The sequence below is a fragment of the Musa acuminata genome, chromosome BXJ2-8 (genome assembly GCF_036884655.1).
Source record: "Musa acuminata AAA Group cultivar baxijiao chromosome BXJ2-8, Cavendish_Baxijiao_AAA, whole genome shotgun sequence".
In the NCBI taxonomy this organism is placed as follows: Eukaryota; Viridiplantae; Streptophyta; class Magnoliopsida; order Zingiberales; family Musaceae; genus Musa; species Musa acuminata.
This window is the reverse complement of record NC_088345.1, coordinates 11,663,310-11,683,156: the sequence shown is the minus strand read 5'-3', so window position 1 is coordinate 11,683,156 and position 19,847 is coordinate 11,663,310. Positions and strand designations below refer to the sequence as shown.

The 19,847-nt window shown below is 43.4% G+C and overlaps 2 protein-coding genes across 3 annotated transcripts; one reads left to right on the top strand and one right to left on the bottom strand.

Annotated features, from left to right (window-relative positions):
• Positions 1–186: 186 nt before the first annotated feature.
• Positions 187–3,246, top strand: LOC135619201 (uncharacterized). Its single transcript, XM_065120988.1, has 3 exons — positions 187–395; positions 2,202–2,559; positions 2,637–3,246. The coding sequence occupies exons 1-3, from the start codon at positions 333–335 to the stop codon at positions 3,137–3,139; spliced, it is 924 nt and encodes a 307-aa protein (XP_064977060.1). The 5' UTR covers positions 187–332; the 3' UTR covers positions 3,140–3,246.
• LOC135619202 (U11/U12 small nuclear ribonucleoprotein 25 kDa protein-like) lies at positions 3,156–19,437 on the bottom strand. Of its 2 annotated transcripts, none has more exons than XM_065120990.1 (5): positions 19,310–19,437; positions 18,561–18,794; positions 17,822–17,927; positions 17,067–17,166; positions 3,156–3,416 (listed from the first exon to the last, which is right to left on the bottom strand). In XM_065120990.1, exons 2-5 carry the CDS (start codon positions 18,775–18,777, stop codon positions 3,321–3,323), a joined length of 519 nt encoding a protein of 172 aa, XP_064977062.1. In that variant the 5' UTR covers positions 18,778–18,794; positions 19,310–19,437; the 3' UTR covers positions 3,156–3,320. The 2 variants fall into 2 exon arrangements, with proteins under 2 accessions (XP_064977062.1, XP_064977063.1); XM_065120991.1 differs by lacking the exon at positions 3,156–3,416 and adding an exon at positions 16,491–16,775.
• Positions 19,438–19,847: the final 410 nt, after the last annotated feature.

Genomic DNA, 19,847 nt, shown 5'->3' with positions numbered 1-19,847 from the left:
TAGCGTCGGTGGCCCGCGGGACCAGGCTTCCATGGGCCGCCGTTCCAAATCCCGCGTGGGACCCTCGCGAGTCCCACCAACAGAAGCCCACGAAATGGAGATCAAATTAGCGCCCGCGTGGCAGCGGACCGCCACGCTGCCTCTATAAATGCACCCGTGCCTCCTTTTTCTTGAAGGGTTATTGCTTTCCCCATCCGGTTTTGATCGGGGAAACCCTAACCCTGGTTTCTTGTTTCTTAGCTTGGCTCTCTTTCTTTCTTTGATTGCCTTCTCTATATCGCGTATCGCCTGATCTCGGTGCTTTCCTGCCCTGATTCGATTGCCGTGCTGAGATGTCGCGGTGTTTCCCGTATCCGCCTCCTTTCTTGGAAGAGTCCCTGATCGAATCCATTAAGGTTTGTTGAGCATCGATGCTGCTGTGGTTGATTTCTTGCAGTCTTGCTCGACTTCCTTGGTTGGCGATCGGTTCGCCATGGGGATTCTTGATCGATATGGTTTTTAGCGTTGAGAAACTAACTCCTAACATAGACGACTGTACTCAGTCTGTTCAATTGACATGCCAAAGCGGACAGTTGTTAAGTGTGGTTAACTACAGTATGTATCGATTGGGCTCTCGTTGGGTGGGGTGTTTTTGCGGACTCTTCTTGATTTCGTTTCGATTTTGCTCTGAAAATCTGATAAGTTTTCTGGGTTAATGATGAGCTACTGCGTGGGGGATTAGTGGACACATGATTGCAACAAGTAGTCGCAGCTAAAACATTGATCACTGGGGAATATATAGACGACCTATTGTAATGGTTTACCGTGAGATTTTAATTTGATTCTTGTAGGCAGACATGATACTTCTTTGTGAATCCTTCGACTTAATAAGAAACATGCAATATTTCTTGATCTTATTGGAGACATGGACATGTATTTTGGTGACATTTAGTTGTTAGATATGATGACTAATTGGAAATGTTTGGGAATGCTAAGTAATGTGAATCGATTTTAGAAAGAACGTTGGACTTTATGTTCATGTATTGGTTTTAGATTGTGACCGTGTACACTATATGGTTAATTCTGATATTTACTTATATGAAGTTTAGCTGAAATTTTTGGAAGCCTATCATCATGTAGTTTTTCACTGGAAGAGTGGTTGTGGGATCTTTTCATTGATGTGTTTAGTGGAACATGTGTTACAAGGCAACAAAGATGTCTGGCATGGGTGAACACTGGCATGAGTTTCATGTGTGTATTTGACAACATGTATTTTTTTCACCCGCAGAAGCCATGGAAAATGGAAACTTGGAGTTTAGTATTAGGATGGACAGAGGAATTCATTTTTGGAGGTCTAATCTTCTTCGGTCATCTTAGGCATTACAAATTTCTATTTTTCGTGCATGTTTGATTTTGTTTAACTTTTATGGTACAGTGTTCTGGATTTAGCTGTGAGATATCTGCATTACATTGATTGTCTAACAAAAGGTTCTTGATCACTTATTTCTTAGTTTGGATTGATGGTCCAACTTTATCTTGGTTCGGACCTTGTCAGTGGTGAGTCCTAACATGCAGTCGATTTGTATTAGTTTCGGAAAAAATCTCAATATTAGAACCTTGAGCAAGAAACTTTAGAACTAACTTGAATGGATGAATTTTAATTGTGAGCCACTGGTTTCTTATCAATGTATATCAAATTAAATCAGATTGTGAGTTTACACTGCTGTGGTCTTGTAGACAAATTGCAGTGGTAAAACCTTTTGTCAAACAACAATTATATGTGTTATTAGTTCATAGCATATTAGAGAGTGTCTTGAGATTTTGAAGTAGTGATGTTGAAGAAGGTTGGTCTAATATATTGAAGCAATCGTAGGTCTTACTTGGGTCCAAACTTTATCTCTTTCTTGTTGAAACTTATATCATGTTCCGATGTTGGTCTTCTTGGAACGTTTGGATTTACTCAGATAACCGTGTTCAAATCCTGGCAATGGATTTACGACGAATACATATTCATCTTGTTGGAAGTACTCGCTTTTGAAAAGAAAAACGAGATTTGGTAATCTTACTTATGGGCATCTTTGTTCAATGTGAAATATCATGCTATTGGAGCTTAACGACTGTGATCTCCTTGACTGGGTGTCTATGTGATCTATCTTTTCCTATGCATTGCTCCTTGCTTTGTTTGCCTCTGTCATGACTGTTGTTCTGGTGCAATGGAAAAGGCAAAGAAAGAGGAAAGGGAAAAGGCAAAGGAGGTTGAACGAAGAAGGGTAAAGAAGGAGACTAAGAAAGGGAAAAGGAGGGAGGAGAAGAGGGAAAATGTTGAGCAGAAATCCGCGAACTCTCAGCACGAGGGAAAGAGCAAGCATGAAGAGAAGAGCCCGTCCGAACAGAAAGATCTGTACAGCCAAAGGACAAGCAATGATGCCATTGAGCAGTTGGAAGGCAGCGGCCTTACGGAAGAACATGAGCTGCTGAGTTTCACTGGGGACAAGTATGACTCCCCTGAGAGCTCTCAGGACAGCAACAAGAGGAGGAAACTTGTGTCATCCATCTGCGGCCACAATAAGCATGGTCTTGGTAAGACTCGTTTCTCGTTTAGGTAGTCTTCATCTCCTTTGTTGAGCTTGGCTTACTTTTTACATATTGACGTATAGGGAATATCCTTCGTATCAAGTTGCCATTACGGTCTGCATCATCGAGTCGAGTAGATTTAGAGCCATTGCAGCCATCATTGAGGCCACCGGCCATGCAAACAGCAGGACAAGTAGTAGTGGCCAAATCCAAGGAAATGGTTCATGAGCTGCCTGAAGTCCATGAGCAGCCCAGTGTCTCAGGCAAGGACGCGAAAGCAGCTGGGCCTTCTTCACATTTGTCTTCCGGTGTGATTCGGACGAGAACTGGGCAAAGGGGACAGTTTGAAGATTTAATAGTGAATTGGAACCCGCCGCTATCGCAGTTGGAGTCTCTGGATGTCAGCAGCGAGTGGTGGCATTTTGGCGATCCAAAGCGGCGCTCCACTCCCTGTACCAACGAGTGTGAGGCCATCACAGTGGGAGGGTCGAGTTGTGGAGAGCGTAGGATTTCTTTGCAGCAGCCCCGAGCCTGCTACTTGCCCGAGTTCGATGCGTACCAGCTGCCATATGTTGTCCCCTTTTGAGAGGGGCGTAAGTATCTGTGACAAGGCTATGCCACATTTAGATTGGGCGTGAATCTGTAACAAGGTGATCGAACTCACGTTCTTTCTCAAATATCTCCGCTTGCTTATGTTTGTGGCAATTCTTTAATTTAATACAAGTTTAGGAAAAATAGTCTGTGATAGAGAAAAAGGACTTGCTACCCTATGATCGTTTACTAAGACCATGAAAAAACCGGTGTTTCTTTCTCTTGGAATGTTTATGGGATGCCCGAGACACGACGCAAGGAAAAAAGTGTACCTGCATGAGAAAAAGTGAAAAATAAATATGCATGATTTGCGATGGTACAATCAGATCCTCTAAGCATAACTGCGTTGTGAAGTCAATTTTAAAGATGCAAAAGCTTCAGGCATGATTATACACTCACCAAAAAAAAGAATCAAAATTTCAGGAAAAGTCTCATCTTATTTTACAGAGGTGTTCCCTTTTTCATATTTTACGAGGAACACCTCCTGTTTACTGATCCTCAAATGCCTCTGACAAGATAATTGGAGCACCATTCTGATTGGTTGTTAGGGTAAACTAATTTTGTCCCCTAGATTTGCCGTCAAAATCATTAATGTCGAAAGGGTAGCAACTGTTGTTGCCCTTACTGCCCTCGCAAATAATGATGGCACCAAAGGATCAAAAACACACTTTCTTTATCATCGACCAGAGGCATGTATTGATACCGAGTCATGTCATTCGGGTTCAAGCACCAAGAGGAACGTTGAAGTGTTTGTAGATGACATGATAGTCAAAAGCAAAACGACTGACTAACATTTGGCGGACTTGGTCGAGACATTTCAAGTTCTAAAGAAGTTCAACATAGGCCTTAATCCGACCAAGTGCGCCTTCAGAGTCAGATTGAGGAAGTTCCTCGAATTCATTGTGCACCGAAGGGGAACAGATACAAACCCTGAGAAGGTGCGAGCCATACTGAAAATGCGCTCAACTTGGTCGGTAAGGGAAGTCCAACAGTTAACAAGGAGATTATCAACACTTGACTGATTCTTATCCTAATCAGATGATAAGTGTCTATCTTTCTTTCGAGCATTAAAGAACTCAATGGGCTTCCTATGGATCGAGGAGTGTCATGAGGCTGAAGCACCACCTTGCCCAATTGTCACAACTCTCCTCTACCTCTGGCAAAACTCTTTTATTTCACTACCATCAACCTAACTGTCAGCTCGATGCTGGTACGAGACAACTCGGTAGTTTAGAAGCCTATTTACTATGTTAATCATGTTCTAAGCGAACCCCAAGAACGATACCCCTAACGAGAGGCTTGCATTTGCACTAGTACTAGCGGCAAGGAAGCTCTACCCTTAGTTTCAAGCGCATATCGTACAGGTGATCACCGACCAGCCACTCAAGTAAGTCCTTTCACTATTCGACATCTTAAGGTGATTGTTGAGGTGGTTAGTAGAGCTAGATGAATTCGACATCCGATATGTGCCGAGGACGGTCATAAAGGCCCAGGTGTTGACAAACTTTATCTCAGAGCTAACTCCCTCACTTAAGGTCGACAATTACACCCCCTCGGCATGAACGATGTTCATGGATGGTTCTACCACCTCGGAAAGGGACGGTGTTGGACTCGTCCTGAAATGCTTGAACAAACAAGTGTATGAGCAAGCCTTCCGGATTGAGTTCAAGATCTCCAACAATGAGGCCAAATATGAAGCACTTCTCTCGGGGCTTCAGCTTTCCCAGAAGCTTCAAGTTTAAGACTTGATTATGTTCAGCAACTCGCAACTAGTCGTGAGTCAGAAGGAAGCTACGAGGCCTGAGATGCGACCATGGCGATGTACCTCACTGAGGTGCGGAGATTAGCTCACAGTTTCTCCCGACTCAATGTGTTATAGGTCCCTAGTGAAGAAAATGTCCAAGCTGATGCGCTCACCAGGTTAGCATCCACCTAAGCTCCAAGGGAGGGCTAGTTGTTGGCCAAGACGCTGTCGACCTGAACCATTGAGAAGGATGACATGTTCATAGTTGAGAAGGAACCGAGTTGGATGGACGAAATTATGCATTACAAAAGAGACAAGACGCTCCCAATCGACCTCGCAACGACCCAAAGAGTCAAGCATCATTAAGCATGGTATTGCATAATTAACGACCGCCTATATCACAGGTCCTTCAGTCAACCATTCCTTCTATGACTGATGCCCCAAGAGGCCGAAAGGGTGCTCGCCAAGGTACATGAAGGTATATGTGGAGAGCCACATTGGTGGATGGACCCTTGCCTTCAAAGTGCTTCAGCAGGGGTTCTACTAGCAAACATTGCATAAGGATGAAATAGCCTATGCCCAAAGATGCCACAAGTGCCAGAGGTTTGCTCAGATACACCATCAATCGACAATCCCTTTGAGCTCGATCGATTGCAGGTGGCCCTTCGAGTGGGGGATAGACCTCCTTGAACCCTTTCTTCCAGCCTCAGGCCAATTGAGGTTTCTCATCGTAGGAGTGGACTATTTCATGAAGCGAGTGGAAGCTGAGCCACTAGCGTCGATCATCGAAAAGTAGGTTGAGGAATTTGTATGGAAAAATATCATCAACCACTTCGGAATCCTGAGGGCCCTCATCACCGACAATGAGATTTAATTCAACAATACAAGGTTCAAGGAGTCTTGCCAATCTTACAGGGTTCAATTGAGATTCAGCTCAATGGCTCATCCTCAAACCAACAATCTTACCGAGGCCACTAACCGAGTCATTCTCAAAGGGTTAAAGAAGTGTATCATTGGAGCAAAGGGTACTTCAGTGGAAAAGCTACCAAGCATTCCATGGTTCTCCCGAACGACACCTAAGACTAGGTCGAGAGAATCATCATTCAGCTTAGCTTTTAACACCGAGGTTATCCTACCGCTTGAGATAGTCGTCCAGACACCTCGAGTTGAGAGCTTCAACGAGGAAACCTCTAAAGGACTTTGAAACGAATTTGACCTAATCGACAAGGTAAAAGTAGAAGCACACCTACGAGCGTTGCGATGCAAAAAGACGATGGCCAAACTATATGTTCAAGGTGTTCGCCCTCGAGGAGTCGGACTAAAGGACTTGGTGGTTCGCAAAGCTGAAGTCAATGACCCGACCATGTCCTAGGGGAAGCTAGCGTCGAACTGGAAAGGGTCGTATTATGTCATTGAGGTCGTCCGAGACGGAACATACTGCATAGGGACAACAAAAGGTGTGGTGCTACTGAGAATGTGACATATTGAAAACTTAAAGAAGTTTTACCCCTAAGGCCTCTCTTGGGATCAGGTCAGGGAAGACTACCCCTTGAGCATCAGGCGTTGGGTAGTCTAACCCAAAGACTCAAAAAAGACCATCACAATGAGAGATGACAGCTCCGATGTCGAGACAAGGCGACGAGTCAAGACAATCGTCAAAAGGCATCTTGGCCGCCATTTGGACATTCTGATCCTCGGGGGTAATCAGCGAACGGATCCTCCTCAAGCTCTAGCTTGGGGTACCTCGCCTTGAAACGGGCTAAGGTGATTTGATACTTGAACTGGTACTATACGACCCCCCGACCTCACTAGAGCCCTTCTAAACTCAACTGACGTATTGTAATCAGAGATCGCCTCCTCCCGGTACTTTGGTATCATTTGTCACTCGGCCTCCAACGCTTCCCTCATATCCCGGGCTTGCCTATTGGTCATTGCGACCAGCTCGATGAGCTCTTAGTTGTGCATCCTCATCGAGTCTAGGTCCCTAGTAAGCTACAACAATTCGTCCTCCATTTCCTAGTTATTGCTTCGAACTTCCATCAATTGCTTAGCGAAGTGACAAGGCATAGCTCAGCTTCCTCCAGTTGTTACGCTAGCTAGGCTCCTCGAGCCTCCGCCTCGACAATAACAGAAGGGGCTCTTCCCTCCTTCAACCCCTCGATCTCTTCCCGTAGATTGTCAATTATGAGGGACTATGTGAATGACAGAGTTAGTGTCTCGTACACGATCGATAAGGGTCATTACGTAGTGGTGGTGCTACAATCAAGGATGAACGGATGAGCAATGTGAATCCAAAGGGGCTAGCCATGACCTAACTAGCACTTCGTTGCGGTAGCAAGTGTCGATCAAAACCTCCGAAGGGGAATGATAGATCTGCTTTGCCACCCTTGAACACAAGGACCCACGATAGTATTGTTTTGAAGCTGCGCCATCACCCCACACCTTTTGCTCTCCTGCAAACCCTCTCATCTCGATTACAACGATGTACTTGGGGGTGGGTCTAGTAGGTCGGTTATTTGTAAAGTCGCGAAGGGCAGGGGTTTCCCCTTGCATAAGTCGAACATCAACCTCGGCCTATCCCCTCTTTTCCCCAAAGAAGACCTAGAACTTTGGAGACCCTCTTAAGGCATCAACGCTATAGGGGTAGGAGGCTGCTTCTCTAGAACCGACTCCTCGAGTTCCTCACCCCTTCGAGAGCAAGGCACATTCCTCACAATTATCTTATGCTTCTTCTTTGGCTTGTCAATGCTGACATGATAGTCAGACCCGACGCCTCAAGCGATGGCTCGTGGACAATGGTTGAAGCCGAAGAGGCCATTGCCATGCCCGAAGAGGAGCCAAGCCCGTTCCTCTTCAACGAGTGCAAATTCATGTCTGCAGAGGATCAAAAAGAGAGGTGAGGTCAAGTGATGGGAGGTTCGAGTCATACTTCGAGGAGTCGGGCTAAGACTCGTGTCAATCAATAAGTCCTCGTCCATCTTCCAAATGGCCTCAGAGGAAAAGAGTTTGTCCCTCAGTCGAAGCACTTGACCCACCTCCTCGTCTGACAAGAGAGGGGGGTGTTATCTATGCAATGTACCGACCAGGCGAGATTGAACCCTTAATCCCGGCCTGAACCTACTAAAAAGAAGCACTCCTTCCAACCCTTACGGTTGAAAGGGGCACCACTAACTTTGAAGCACCCCCCCACCCCTCTCCGGGAGCGGCTAAGTAATAGCCACTTCTCCCCTTGCATAGTTGAAAGCAAGCAGCAAAAAGTTTACGGGTCGAAGTAATACCGACACGCCAACATTCTTCGATGAACACTATTAGATAGCGCCACAAGTTGAACGCCATTTAGGATGACGATATCTTCCACCATTGTAGGTAAGACACTATCACCGGGTGAAGGAGAAGACAGTCCCATCTTGAGGGCATCGTAGGATAATCAAAAAGACCCGAGCGCAAGGTGGAATGGACATTGACTAGGTGGAGGACTTGAAAATCGAACTCGACTAGGATGGAATACTTAGCTCGCAAGTGATCCAAGAGTGGTGCACTCACCATTGAATCGTAGTCATGCGAGCTTTTCATGGACTCTAAGTCCCGAAGAGCATTCAAGTTCACAAAAACTGCCTCGCCGACGAAGGGGAGGTCAGGACCTCAATTGCCCTTGAGCTGTCCAAAGACGAAGCACAGACCTCGACCGTCTAGCGACCAATAGATCGAGAGGAGCTTGTACAAGAAAGGAGAGACATCCTGCCCTAAGGAGGCGGAAGAGCAGGATAGTGGAAGATCGATTTGTCGCAGAACCGACATAGGGACTACGAAGGACTCGAGGACTGACTCGCGCTGCAAAGAACCAAGACAAAAGTAGAGAACACTACTAAGGAGGCCCTAGAGGCTCAAATGGAGGAATGAGCCTCACCCACATGGTACAAGGGGATTTACAATGAGGGAGTCAATCTCTCTCCTCCCACGATTGAGACAAGTGTCCCTTCAAGACAATTCCAAAAGAATGTCAATGGATGAAGGACTCAAAAAGTGTTGGATGAAGGACTCGAAAAGCGCCAAAATCCAACACGACGAAGGCATAAGGCCAAATGTGCTCGAGGCGCATGGGTCAAGAAAACTCGACCAATGCGAGGAGAAATCTGTCACAATAAAGGCACAATGCCAAATGTGTCCAAGATGTGAGTTGGGAAAACTTGACCCGCATAAAGAGAAATCTGCTACAATGGAGGCGTAGGGCAAAATGTGCCTGAGACGCGAGTCGAGAAAACCCAATCTGTACGAAAAGAAATCTACCATAGTGGAGGCATAGGGCAAAATATGCCCAAGGCATATGAGTTAGGAAAACCTGACCTACGTGAAGAGAAATCCGCCACAGCGGAGGTGCAAGGCAAAATGTGCCCGAGATGCGTAAGTCAGGAAAACCTAACCCGCGTGAGGAAAAATCCGTCACGATGGAGGCACAAGACCAAATGTGCCTGAGGTGCATGACTCGGGAAAACTCGATTCGTGCAAGGAGAAATCCGCCACGTCGGAGGCGTAGGGCAAAATGTGCCCAAGGCGCGTGAATTGGAAAAACCCGACCCGTATGAAGAGAAATCTACCACAACAGAGGCTTAGGGCAAAATGTGCCCAAGGCGTGTGAGTTGAGAAAACCCGACCCGCATGAAGAGAAATCCACCATGACAGAGGCACAAGACAAAATATACCCAAGGCGTATGAGTTGGGAAACCCGACCCACATAAAGAGAAATCTGTCAGAGACGAGGTGCAAGGCAAAATATGTCCGAGGCGCGTGAATTGAAAAAACCCAACCTGCATAAAAAGAAATCCATCACGAGGGAGGCGCAAGGCAAAATGTGCCCCAAGCGCGAGTCGAAAAAACACGACTAGAATGAAGAAAAATCCATCACGACGGAGTCCCAAGGCAAAATATGCTTGAAGGGTGTGAGTTGAGAAAACTCAACCCGTGTGAAGAGAAATTTGTTATAGTGGAAGCATAAAACAAATTGTGCCCAAGGTGAGTAAGTTGGGAAAACAAAACCCGCGTAGGAGATAGCGAAGGCACTAGGCAAAATGTGTCCGAGGCGCGTGAGTCAAGAAAATCTGACCCGCACGAGGAGCAATCTGACACGACGGAGGCACAAGACCAAATATGCCCAAGGCACGTGAGTCAAAAAAACTTGACCTGCGTGAGAAGAATCCGTCACGATGGAGGTATAAGACAAAATGTGCCCGAGGTACGTGAGTCAAGAAAACCTGACCCGTATGAGGAGATCCTGAACACACTCGTGTCAGATGAACTAAACATCGCACTTTATGCCCTAAAGCACGCCTTGAGATGGGACAAATGATAGAGAATATACTATTAGTCAATTATCATTCGACACACAACCACTACATTGAGTCCTCGGAGGGAGGTAAAGATATAGGTCACCTTCCACTTGTCTGCCCATGTGGACAGGAGAAGGCAAGTAGTTCGAGATTCTCCCCCTTATCACCCACATGGATAAGATGCTAAGAAGGGGATGTAAGAGCGATTAAAGGTTATCCCCCCTCTAAGGTCAAGTATAAAAATACATCCCCAACACAACAAGAGAGGTTTTTACTTATTTTGACTACTCATGCTCGCATTTACCCGAGGTTACTAATTTAAGTATCGAAGGGATCGAATTAGAAAATATTTCCTGACCTTGGTCTTCACGTAAGAAACACCTCAAGAGCACGATGTTTCCATCTTGGAGACACCTCAGACAACCTTACACACATAGGTCTGGATCACTTCAGGCTGATCAAGACAAGACGTCAGCAATAGTGGCGAACACCTCTTAGGAAAAAAAATCAAAATTTTTTTTTTTTTTTTTTCCATTCGTCCATTTCCACAGAAGTGGCAACATAGTCCAACAGATAGGATTCGTCCATTTCACCCCATGAGATAAGCTGATCAAGAAATCATTACCAATATAGTCCAACAGATGATCTACGACTAGAAAATATTCCAAGGACCAAGAAAGCGTGCTTCATCGTGGACCCAATTGGTTTAATCATCGCTAATCATTCTTGGTGATCTCTCGTCAACTCCAGATATGGAATTCATTCTAGGGAGGCTGCTTAAGAATAGTTATATCTCTGATCATATGCATCATCAATCATCAATCATCAAAATTTATTCACATACACGTACTTATCCAGTGAACCGCCCTTAAACAACTCCTCGAGCATAGTTTTAATACTGTGGAACTAGATCTAAACCCTCCGCTCGCTGACTCGAATTCTGGCTCAAAGTCGTCCTAGACTTGATACACCGGAGCTGAAACCATTTCTAGGTTCAATCCTATTGCCAGAGAAATGTCCTCTCAGATGCTTTCCCTGAGAACAAAGACCGATTGAGAACCGACCAGGCAAGGTTGCTTGGTCCTCAATAATTGGTATTACCATGTTACATACACCCTACTCAATAGGAGACATGACCTCTGCCGTATATAAGGGCATGCAACAAATGCCACCTTGCCTGATACGAAAATGTTACCACGGACAGTAGGATCCTATAGAAACATAACTTATGTAACGAGGAAGAACAAAAGCATCGGAGTCAAATCTATATTGTCCCGACAAAAGAATATACAACTATCAAAATCCTCCTCTGCTGGCATTCTATCTGATTAAAAGATAGAAACCTTGCTATATCGGACATGTTCTATGCCTGTGATCAGAATACTAAATGCTAAATGCTTCCAAAACTTCAATATGATAAATCACAAATAAAACAAAATAAGCATATTCCTGAGCAACTCTAGGTTACATATTTGAAGAGCATCATAGAGCCAATTATAAACAATGATCACATATTAATGTCATCTCTTAAGGATGCAACTTGTTATTCCTGAAGATTATTGCTAAGCATTTTCCATGAACTAACCTGACCGTCAATCAGTCCTCATCCATCTTCCAGAAGGCCTCAAAGGAAAAGAGTTTCTCCCTCAGTCGAAGCACTTGACCCAACTCCTCGTCCGACAAGAGAGGGGGGTGCTATCTATGCAACGTACCGACCAGGCGAGACTGAACCCCCAATCCCGACCTAAACCTACTAGAAAGAAGCACTCCTTTCAACCCTGGTGCCCCCCCCCCCCCCCCCCCCCCCCTTGCATAGTTGAAAGCAAGCAACAAAAAGTTTACAGATCAAAGTAATACCGACACGCCAACATTCTTCGATGAACACTATTAAATAGCGCCACGAGTTGGACGCCATTTGGGAGGGTGATATCTTCCACCATTGTAAGCAAGACACTATCATCGGGTGAAGGAGAAGATAGAGTCCCGTCTCGAGGGCGTCACAGGATAAGCAAAAAGACCCGAGCGTAAGGTGGAATGGACGTTGACTAGGTGGAGGACTTGAAAATTGACTCGACTAGGATGGAATACTTAGCTGGCAAGTAATCCAAGAGTGGTGCACTCACCATTGAATCGTAGTCATGCGAGCTTTTCATGGACTCTAAGTCCCGAAGAGCCTTCGGGTTCACAAAAACTACCTCCTCGACGAAAGGGAGGTCGACACCTCCATCGCCCTTGAACTGTCCAAAGACGAAGCACAGACCTCGACCGTCTAGTGACCAATAGATCGAGAGGAGCTTGTACAAGAAAGGAGAGACATCCTGACCTAAGGAAGTGAAAGAGCAAGACCGATTTGTTGCAGAACCGACATCGAGACTACGAAGGACTCGAGGACTGACTCGCGTTGCAAATAACCAAGATAAAGTAGAGAACACTTCTAAGGAGGCCCTGGAGGCTCAAATGGAGGAATGAGCCTCACCCACATGGTAGAGGGGGATTTACAATGAGGGAGTCAATCTCTCTCCTCCCACGATTGAGACAAGTGTCCCTTCAGGATAATTCCGAAAGAATGACGATGGATGAAGGATTCGAAAAGTGTTGGATGAAGGACTCAAAAAGTGTCGAATGAAGGACTCGAAAAGCGCCAAAATCCAACACAGCGGGGGCATAAGGCCAAATGTGCTCGAGGCGCATGGGTCAGGAAAACTTGACCAATGCGAGGAGAAATCAGTCACGACGGAGGCACAAGGCCAAATGTGCCCAAGATGCATAAGTCGAGAAAAATTGACCCGTGTAGGGGAAAATCCGCCATGACGAAGGTACAAGGTCAAATGTACCCGAGACGCGTGAGTCAGGAAAACTTGACCCGCATGAAGAGAAATTTGCCACAACGGAGAAGCATGGCAAAATGTGCCCAAGGCGCGAGTCAAGAAAACTCGATTCATACGACAAGAAATCTACCATAACGGAGGCACAGGACAAAATATGCCCAAGGCACATGAGTTAGAAAAACCCGACTCACGTGAAGAGAAATCCACCACAACGGAGGTGCAAGGCAAAGTGTGCCCGAGATGCGTGAGACAGGAAAACCTAACTCGCGTGAGGAAAAATTCATCACGATGGAGGCACAAGGCCAAATGTGCTCGAGGTGCATGACTCGGGAAAACTCGATTCGTGTAAGGAGAAATCTGCCACGACGGAGGCGTAGGGCAAAATGTGCCCAAGGTGCGTGAGTTGGGAAAACCCGACTTGTATGAAGAGAAATCTACCATAACAGAGGTGTAGGGCAAAATGTGCCCAAGGTGTGTGAGTTGAGAAAATCTGACCCACATGAAGAGAAATCCACCTGACGGAGGTGCAAGGGACAAAATATGCCCAAGAAGTATGAGTTGGGAAACCCGACCCACATGAAGATAAATCCATCACGGACGAGGTATAAGGCAAAATATGTCTGAGGCGCATAAGTCGAAAAAACCCAACTCGCATGAAGAGAAATCCATCACGGGGAAGGTGCAAGGCAAAATGTGACCCAAGCACGAGTCGAAAAAACCTGACTAGCATGAAGAGAAATCCACCACAACAGAGTCCTAAGGCAAAATATGCTTGAGGGGTGTGAGTCGAGAAAACTTAACCCGGGTGAAGAGAAATTTGTTACAGCGAAAGCGTAAGACAAATTGTGCCCAAGGCGAGAAAGTTGGAAAAACTAAACCCGCGTAAGAGAAATCCGTAATGGCGAAGGCACTAGGCAAAATGTATACGAGGCACATGAGTTAGGAAAACCTGACCCACGTGAGGAGCAATCTGCCACGACGGAGGCACAAGACCAAATGTGCTTGAGGCACGTGAGTCGGGAAAACTCGACTTGCATGAGAAGAATCTGTCACGACGAAGGTACAAGGCAAAATGTGTCCGAGGCGTGTGAGTCAAGAAAACCTGACTCGCATGAGGAGATCCTGAACGCACTCGTGTCAGATGAACTAAACATCGCACTTCATGCCCCAAAGCATACCTTGAGATAGGACAAATGATAGAGAATATACTATTAGTCAATCATCATTCGACACATAGCCACCACATTGAGTCCTCAAAGGGAGGAAAAGATATAGGTCACCTTCCACTTGTCTACCCGTGAGGACAGGAGAAGGCAAGTAGTTCGAGGTTATCTTCCCCTTATCACCCATGTGGATAAGACACCAAGAAGGGGATGTTAGAGCAATTATAGGTTGTCCCCCCTCTAAGGCTAGGTATAAAAACACGTCCCCAACAACATGAGAGGTTTTTACTTATTTTGACTACTCGTGCCTGCATTTACCCGAGGTTACTAACTTGAGCATCAAAGAGATCGGATCAGGAAATATTTCCCGACCTTGGTCTTCATGCAGGAAACACCTCGAGAGCATAATGTTTCCATTTCGGGGATACCTCGGACAACCTTGCACACATTGGTCCGGATCACTTCAGGCTGACCAAGACGTCAATGACTCTTTCCCCTAACACCACCAAAACATTATAAGCGTATTGAAAAATAATTATAATTAAAAAATTCAATTGATTTACCACGTGGACTTATCCACCAAAACCGGTGAAGTTGTTATTGTGGCTTGTCAAGGTACTTAGAAAAATATGGCAATAAGAAAACATCTATTGAAAAATATAAAAAGGGGAACAACTATTGGAAAAAAAGCCAAAAAATAGATTTTTTCGTTTAATTGTCAAGGGTATTTGAAAAATATGGAACTAAAAGAACATCGATTGAAAATTATAAAAAGGCGAACACCTCTTAGAAAAAAAAAACCCAAAAAAAGGATTTTTTTTTTTTTCATTTGTCCATTTCCGCAAAAGTGGCAACATAGTCCAACAGATAGGATTCGTCCATTTCACCCGATGAGATAAGCTGATCAAGAAATCATTACCATTATAGTCCAACAGATGATCTACGACTAGCAAATATTCCAAGGACCAAGAAAGCGTGCTTCATCATGGACCCAATTGGTTTAATCATCGCTAATCATTCTTGGTGATCTCTCGTCAACTCCAGATATGGAATTCATTCTAGGGAGGCTGCTTAAGAATAGTTATATGTCTGATCATATGCATCATCAATCATCAATCATCAAAATTTATTCACATACACGTACTTATCCAGTGAACCGCCCTTAAACAACTCCTCGAGCATAGTTTTAATACTGTGGAACTAGATCTAAACCCTCCGCTCGCTGACTCGAATTCTGTCTCATAGTCGTCCTAGACTTGATGATACACCGGAGCCGGAAACCATTTCCAGGTTCAATCCTATTGCCAGAGAAATGTCCTCTCAGATGCTTTCCCTGAGAACAAAGACTTATTGAGAACCGACCAGGCAAGGTTGCTTGGTCCTCAATAATTGGTATTACCATGTTACATACACCCTACTCGATAGGATATATGACCTCTGCTGTATATAAGGGCATGCAACAAATACCACCTTGCATGATACGAAAATGTTACCACGTACAGTAGGATCCTATAGAAACATAACTTATGTAACGAGGAAGAACAAAAGCATCGGAGTGGCAGCAAATCTATATCGTCCCAACAAAAGAATATATAACTATCAAAATCCTCCTCTGCTGGCATTCTATCTTATTAAAAGATAGAAACCTTGCTATATCGGACATGTTCTATTCCTGTGATCAGAATACTAAATGCTAAATGCTTCAAAAACTTCAATATGATAAACCACAAATAAAACAAAATAAGCATTCCTGAGCAACTCTAGGTTACATATTTGAAGAGCATCATAGAGCCAATTATAAACTATGATCACATATTAATGTCATCTCTTAAGGATGCAATTTGTTATTCCTGAAGATTATTGCTAAATTTATCTCTACATTTTCCATGCACTAACCTGACCGTCAAGTACTATTAAAACAAGACCCAAACGATTTCAAGCCACTACTAAAATCCTAGCAAGAAAGTTACTTAGGCACCTCAGTTAGGTTAAATTAAAGGAAAAATTTATGAAGATAGTCATACATAATTGTAACATCAAATATCTAAAGTTCTTGAAAAACAGCTCTGAAATCCATTTCAGAACATTATTGACACCATGTGTATATCACAATTTAGCTCTTTAAACCAAAGTATTCAAATACTACACTGATACAGAATCTTATATACACAAATGAAACTCTTGAAAAGTTTTGGCAGAAACCTTCGTCATTTTATGGACAAAATTCCCCTAAAACATACTGTGACTATCATATATCGTTTCATGAGCAATCATATAGAAGATCATGTGACACTACCTCTATTTCATTATTGAACATTTTACTTTCCGACAGAACATTTGACAAGAATTTATTACTCTATTACAGTTTATTTCCGTTGTGTTTAAGATTTTATTGTATTTCAAATAGTCTGATGCTAACTCTACAGGGTCCTTCATCTATGCAGTTGTCTTTGGCATCTTCATCAAGTCATTGACATGCATAGTTCTGTTGACGTTATCTCCCTTTATCCAGTCTTTGGTATAGCCTTTTGACCCTTTATTTTTTTTTGATCAAATTTCCCTCGATAACAACCTTTGGTAACAGTTCATTTCCAAAAATTAATAAGAAATTAGCAGTGCAACATGTAATTTAAAGAAAACTAGTTGAAATTGATTTCCTGAGCTGCATGCAACGTACCGATGAAATAAATTTGAAGTGATAGAGAAGGATATTGTGAGTGATAACAAGTACCAAGCGGCATACTAGGAAGGAAGTTTATATTAAAGAAGAAAAACAGAAAGGTTACTGTTCTATTAATCAATAGCTAGTGGAAGTTTGCCGCTTCATATAAAGAAACACGTAGATATGACTTTAAAAAATTACCTTAGAATTGTTATGTATGCCATATTCAGTGAGCATAGAATTGTCATCAATGAGCTTCTCATTATGGTGAGCAAGGCAAAAATTTGCCCAGACATGCCTCCTGCACGGTAAATGAACCAGTACCAAATCTTTAACAGATGGCAGGTTTTGGAAATTTTATAAACCAATTTCAGTGACTTGAAGAAATGTACATACACATGAATGATATTTTTAAATATATCATCATAACCAAAAGGCGAAAGATATACTCAACATTGCACTAAATTTATACCCATATAATGTGCTTCAATTTTTACAAGGTATTTTGATTCACAAGTTTAACCAACAATTCCTTTTGTTTTTTAGCCATCATCTTGGATAGTAAAATTATTATATCAACATTATGATTTTTATATATTAGCTAAGAGCAACAGGGGAAATACTTGAGATGGGAACGACCAACAAGCTTTGGATAAAGTCAGCACAAGGATTCTTTTTCTTTTTCTTTTTTTAAGCTGAGGAGAAGGAAGGTCAACAGGGCTAGTTTACACAACATACGAAAATAAATAAATGCACGTATAATAAGATGTAACATTTCTTACTGCTCGAGATATCAAGAAGTCAGAACTCACAAAACTGATAAAAGTGATCTATTATCCCTTTGTATGAACAAGGTGATATGATAGCCACGATTTTTTCATGGAATAAATACCTGCTGATTTTTGAAAATTTTCTTGAAAGTTTTAGCTGAGAAAATGAAAGGATAGGAGAGGTACCATGAAATGTGGCGATGACCCATTTTGGCTTGCTCTATTTCATTTATTTTCTTCCTGATTGCTAATTTCAAATCCTTGACAGTAGCAGAGTTCAGAACTGCGACATCTTCAGAAAGGAAAGCATGGTCATTTTAGATTAAGTCCCTTTAGGTAGAAACAATTGAAATAACATGGTAGAATTTTACCAAAAAAATCAAACAGCATCTTTCTTGCATGATATATTGAAACCCGCAATTTCCACCGAGTATGGATTACTAGACTAATAAAAAACATGCCTTAGCCTGATCTGAAACTAGACATGCATTGCTTCAAAATGAAATGAAAAAAAAAGTATCGATAGTTGTCACTTCTACGTTCTACTTTGGGACCTTATTTTTCAGCAATGATGCATCTATTAATTTGAGAAAAACAATGTGCTAGACAGGTTTTCCACTTTTGCAGTACTTAAAAGACAACGGAACACAGTACAAAGAGAAAGCTCCAATATTGGTGAGGATCCTCGCCTATAAACAAGAATGATAATGAAGCATGCTACGAGTAAAGCGGCTGCAGGATCACAAGATAAGGTGCATTATCCTGTTTGCTGGCTCAGTTCATGTCACGATACTGGTACTATAGATTATCTTTAAGTATCAAGGATCTTAACTTCAGAAGACTGGTGGTAATTACTTCAGCCACTCCATAAGCACATGGAATGAAAGAACAAATTCTACCGAAAACCAAGAACAAGACCACGTACCAAAAGAGGTATTGTCCACCTTAGTGACAGATATTTTCATTGCACTGCCGAGCTCCAAATTTATTAAGGTGTCAACATCTGCAAGTGTAGGTTTCTTAGGAACATCGAACAATATCGGATCATCCAGAAGAGCAGAGAGCATAGACTGTAGCTGGGCTTTCTTGGCAGTGATGCTGCTGTAACCAACATTTTCCTCGGTTTTGGACCCTGATTCCATCTCTTCAGAACAACATCCTACAGGCATCAGGTATAACATCATTTTGCATCAAAAAGATTTCTATTCTATATCACTTCTTCGGCTATAATCAGCAATCAACATTCTACATTCCGTAAACAGGAAATTCTGAACGAAGGCGGCAACCCTGTTCAGATTTGTTCTCGGAAAACAGTTGTTAGGCATTCACCAGTTCTCTATTGTTCCCGAAACATCAAAACAGGCCCAAGTTGCTTGAGGAAATCCATCACAACCCACATGAAAACGACAGAAAGGGAGACTAGGAAGGGCGGACGGAGCCGAGGGCAAGGAAGGACATCGAAACCCGCTCGTTTCGGGGGGTGAAGAACACGGTGCCGCTCTCGTCACCGACGAAGCACCCGGAAATCATAGCAGGCTCGAGCGGCGTTGGCCGTGTGGAGGAATCAAGAGGAACGAAGAGAAAGGCGGGGTGAGAAGCGATCTGCCATGGGGCGCGCCATTTGTAGTGGCCCGTGGGCGTAGGGCACATAGTAAGAGAGGGCTAGACGCTTACCGGCGGCGAACTGTGGGAGGAGAGCGAGAGGGCGAGGAGCGGCGGACTGCGATCGGGCAAGCGGTGGAGTGGGAGGAGAAATGCGGATGATTTTGCTTGTGTTTTGTTATATGATCACTTTAATCAGGAAACAGTTTTCGAAAACAAAAACAAATTTTCAACTACGCACGATTACATTTATATGCTAAAGTCAAATTAATAATAGAGGTCATAGTGGTCTAAGTCGTGACGTGTCACCTAGGGATGTCCTTAGGGTTCAATAATAGGTGGATCATTAACCTAAGATACTTAATCTCATAAATCAATCCAAGTTTTTATAATATTTTCTAATTAAAAAACTAATTATTACTCAGATTATTATTGAGCTCGAGCTCGAGTGCTTTAGAATATTTTAGTGCCCGTTGGAGTGGGCTTTAAGAAGACATTTGATGTTGGCAAGTCTCTTGCAAAGGGCTACCAACATGGCAACGAGATTCAACAATTATTATTCTTGTGTGCGAATCTTTTGAGGGTGAAGCAAAGCTCAAATTAGATAATA

Bases quoted from the DNA above. Each gene is read 5' to 3' on its own strand.
- LOC135619201 (XM_065120988.1), top strand. From the start codon at position 333: ATGTCGCGGTGTTTCCCGTATCCGCCTCCTTTCTTGGAAGAGTCCCTG. The intron at 396-2,201 runs GTTTGTTGAGCA...GCAATGGAAAAG, and splicing joins CCCTGATCGAATCCATTAAG to GCAAAGAAAGAGGAAAGGGA. The intron at 2,560-2,636 runs GTAAGACTCGTT...ATTGACGTATAG, and splicing joins CCACAATAAGCATGGTCTTG to GGAATATCCTTCGTATCAAG.
- LOC135619202 (XM_065120990.1), bottom strand. From the start codon at position 18,777: ATGGAATCAGGGTCCAAAACCGAGGAAAATGTTGGTTACAGCAGCATC. The intron at 17,928-18,560 runs GTACGTGGTCTT...TCCTTTCTGAAG, and splicing joins GGTGGACAATACCTCTTTTG to ATGTCGCAGTTCTGAACTCT. The intron at 17,167-17,821 runs GTACCTCTCCTA...TTTACCGTGCAG, and splicing joins GGTCATCGCCACATTTCATG to GAGGCATGTCTGGGCAAATT.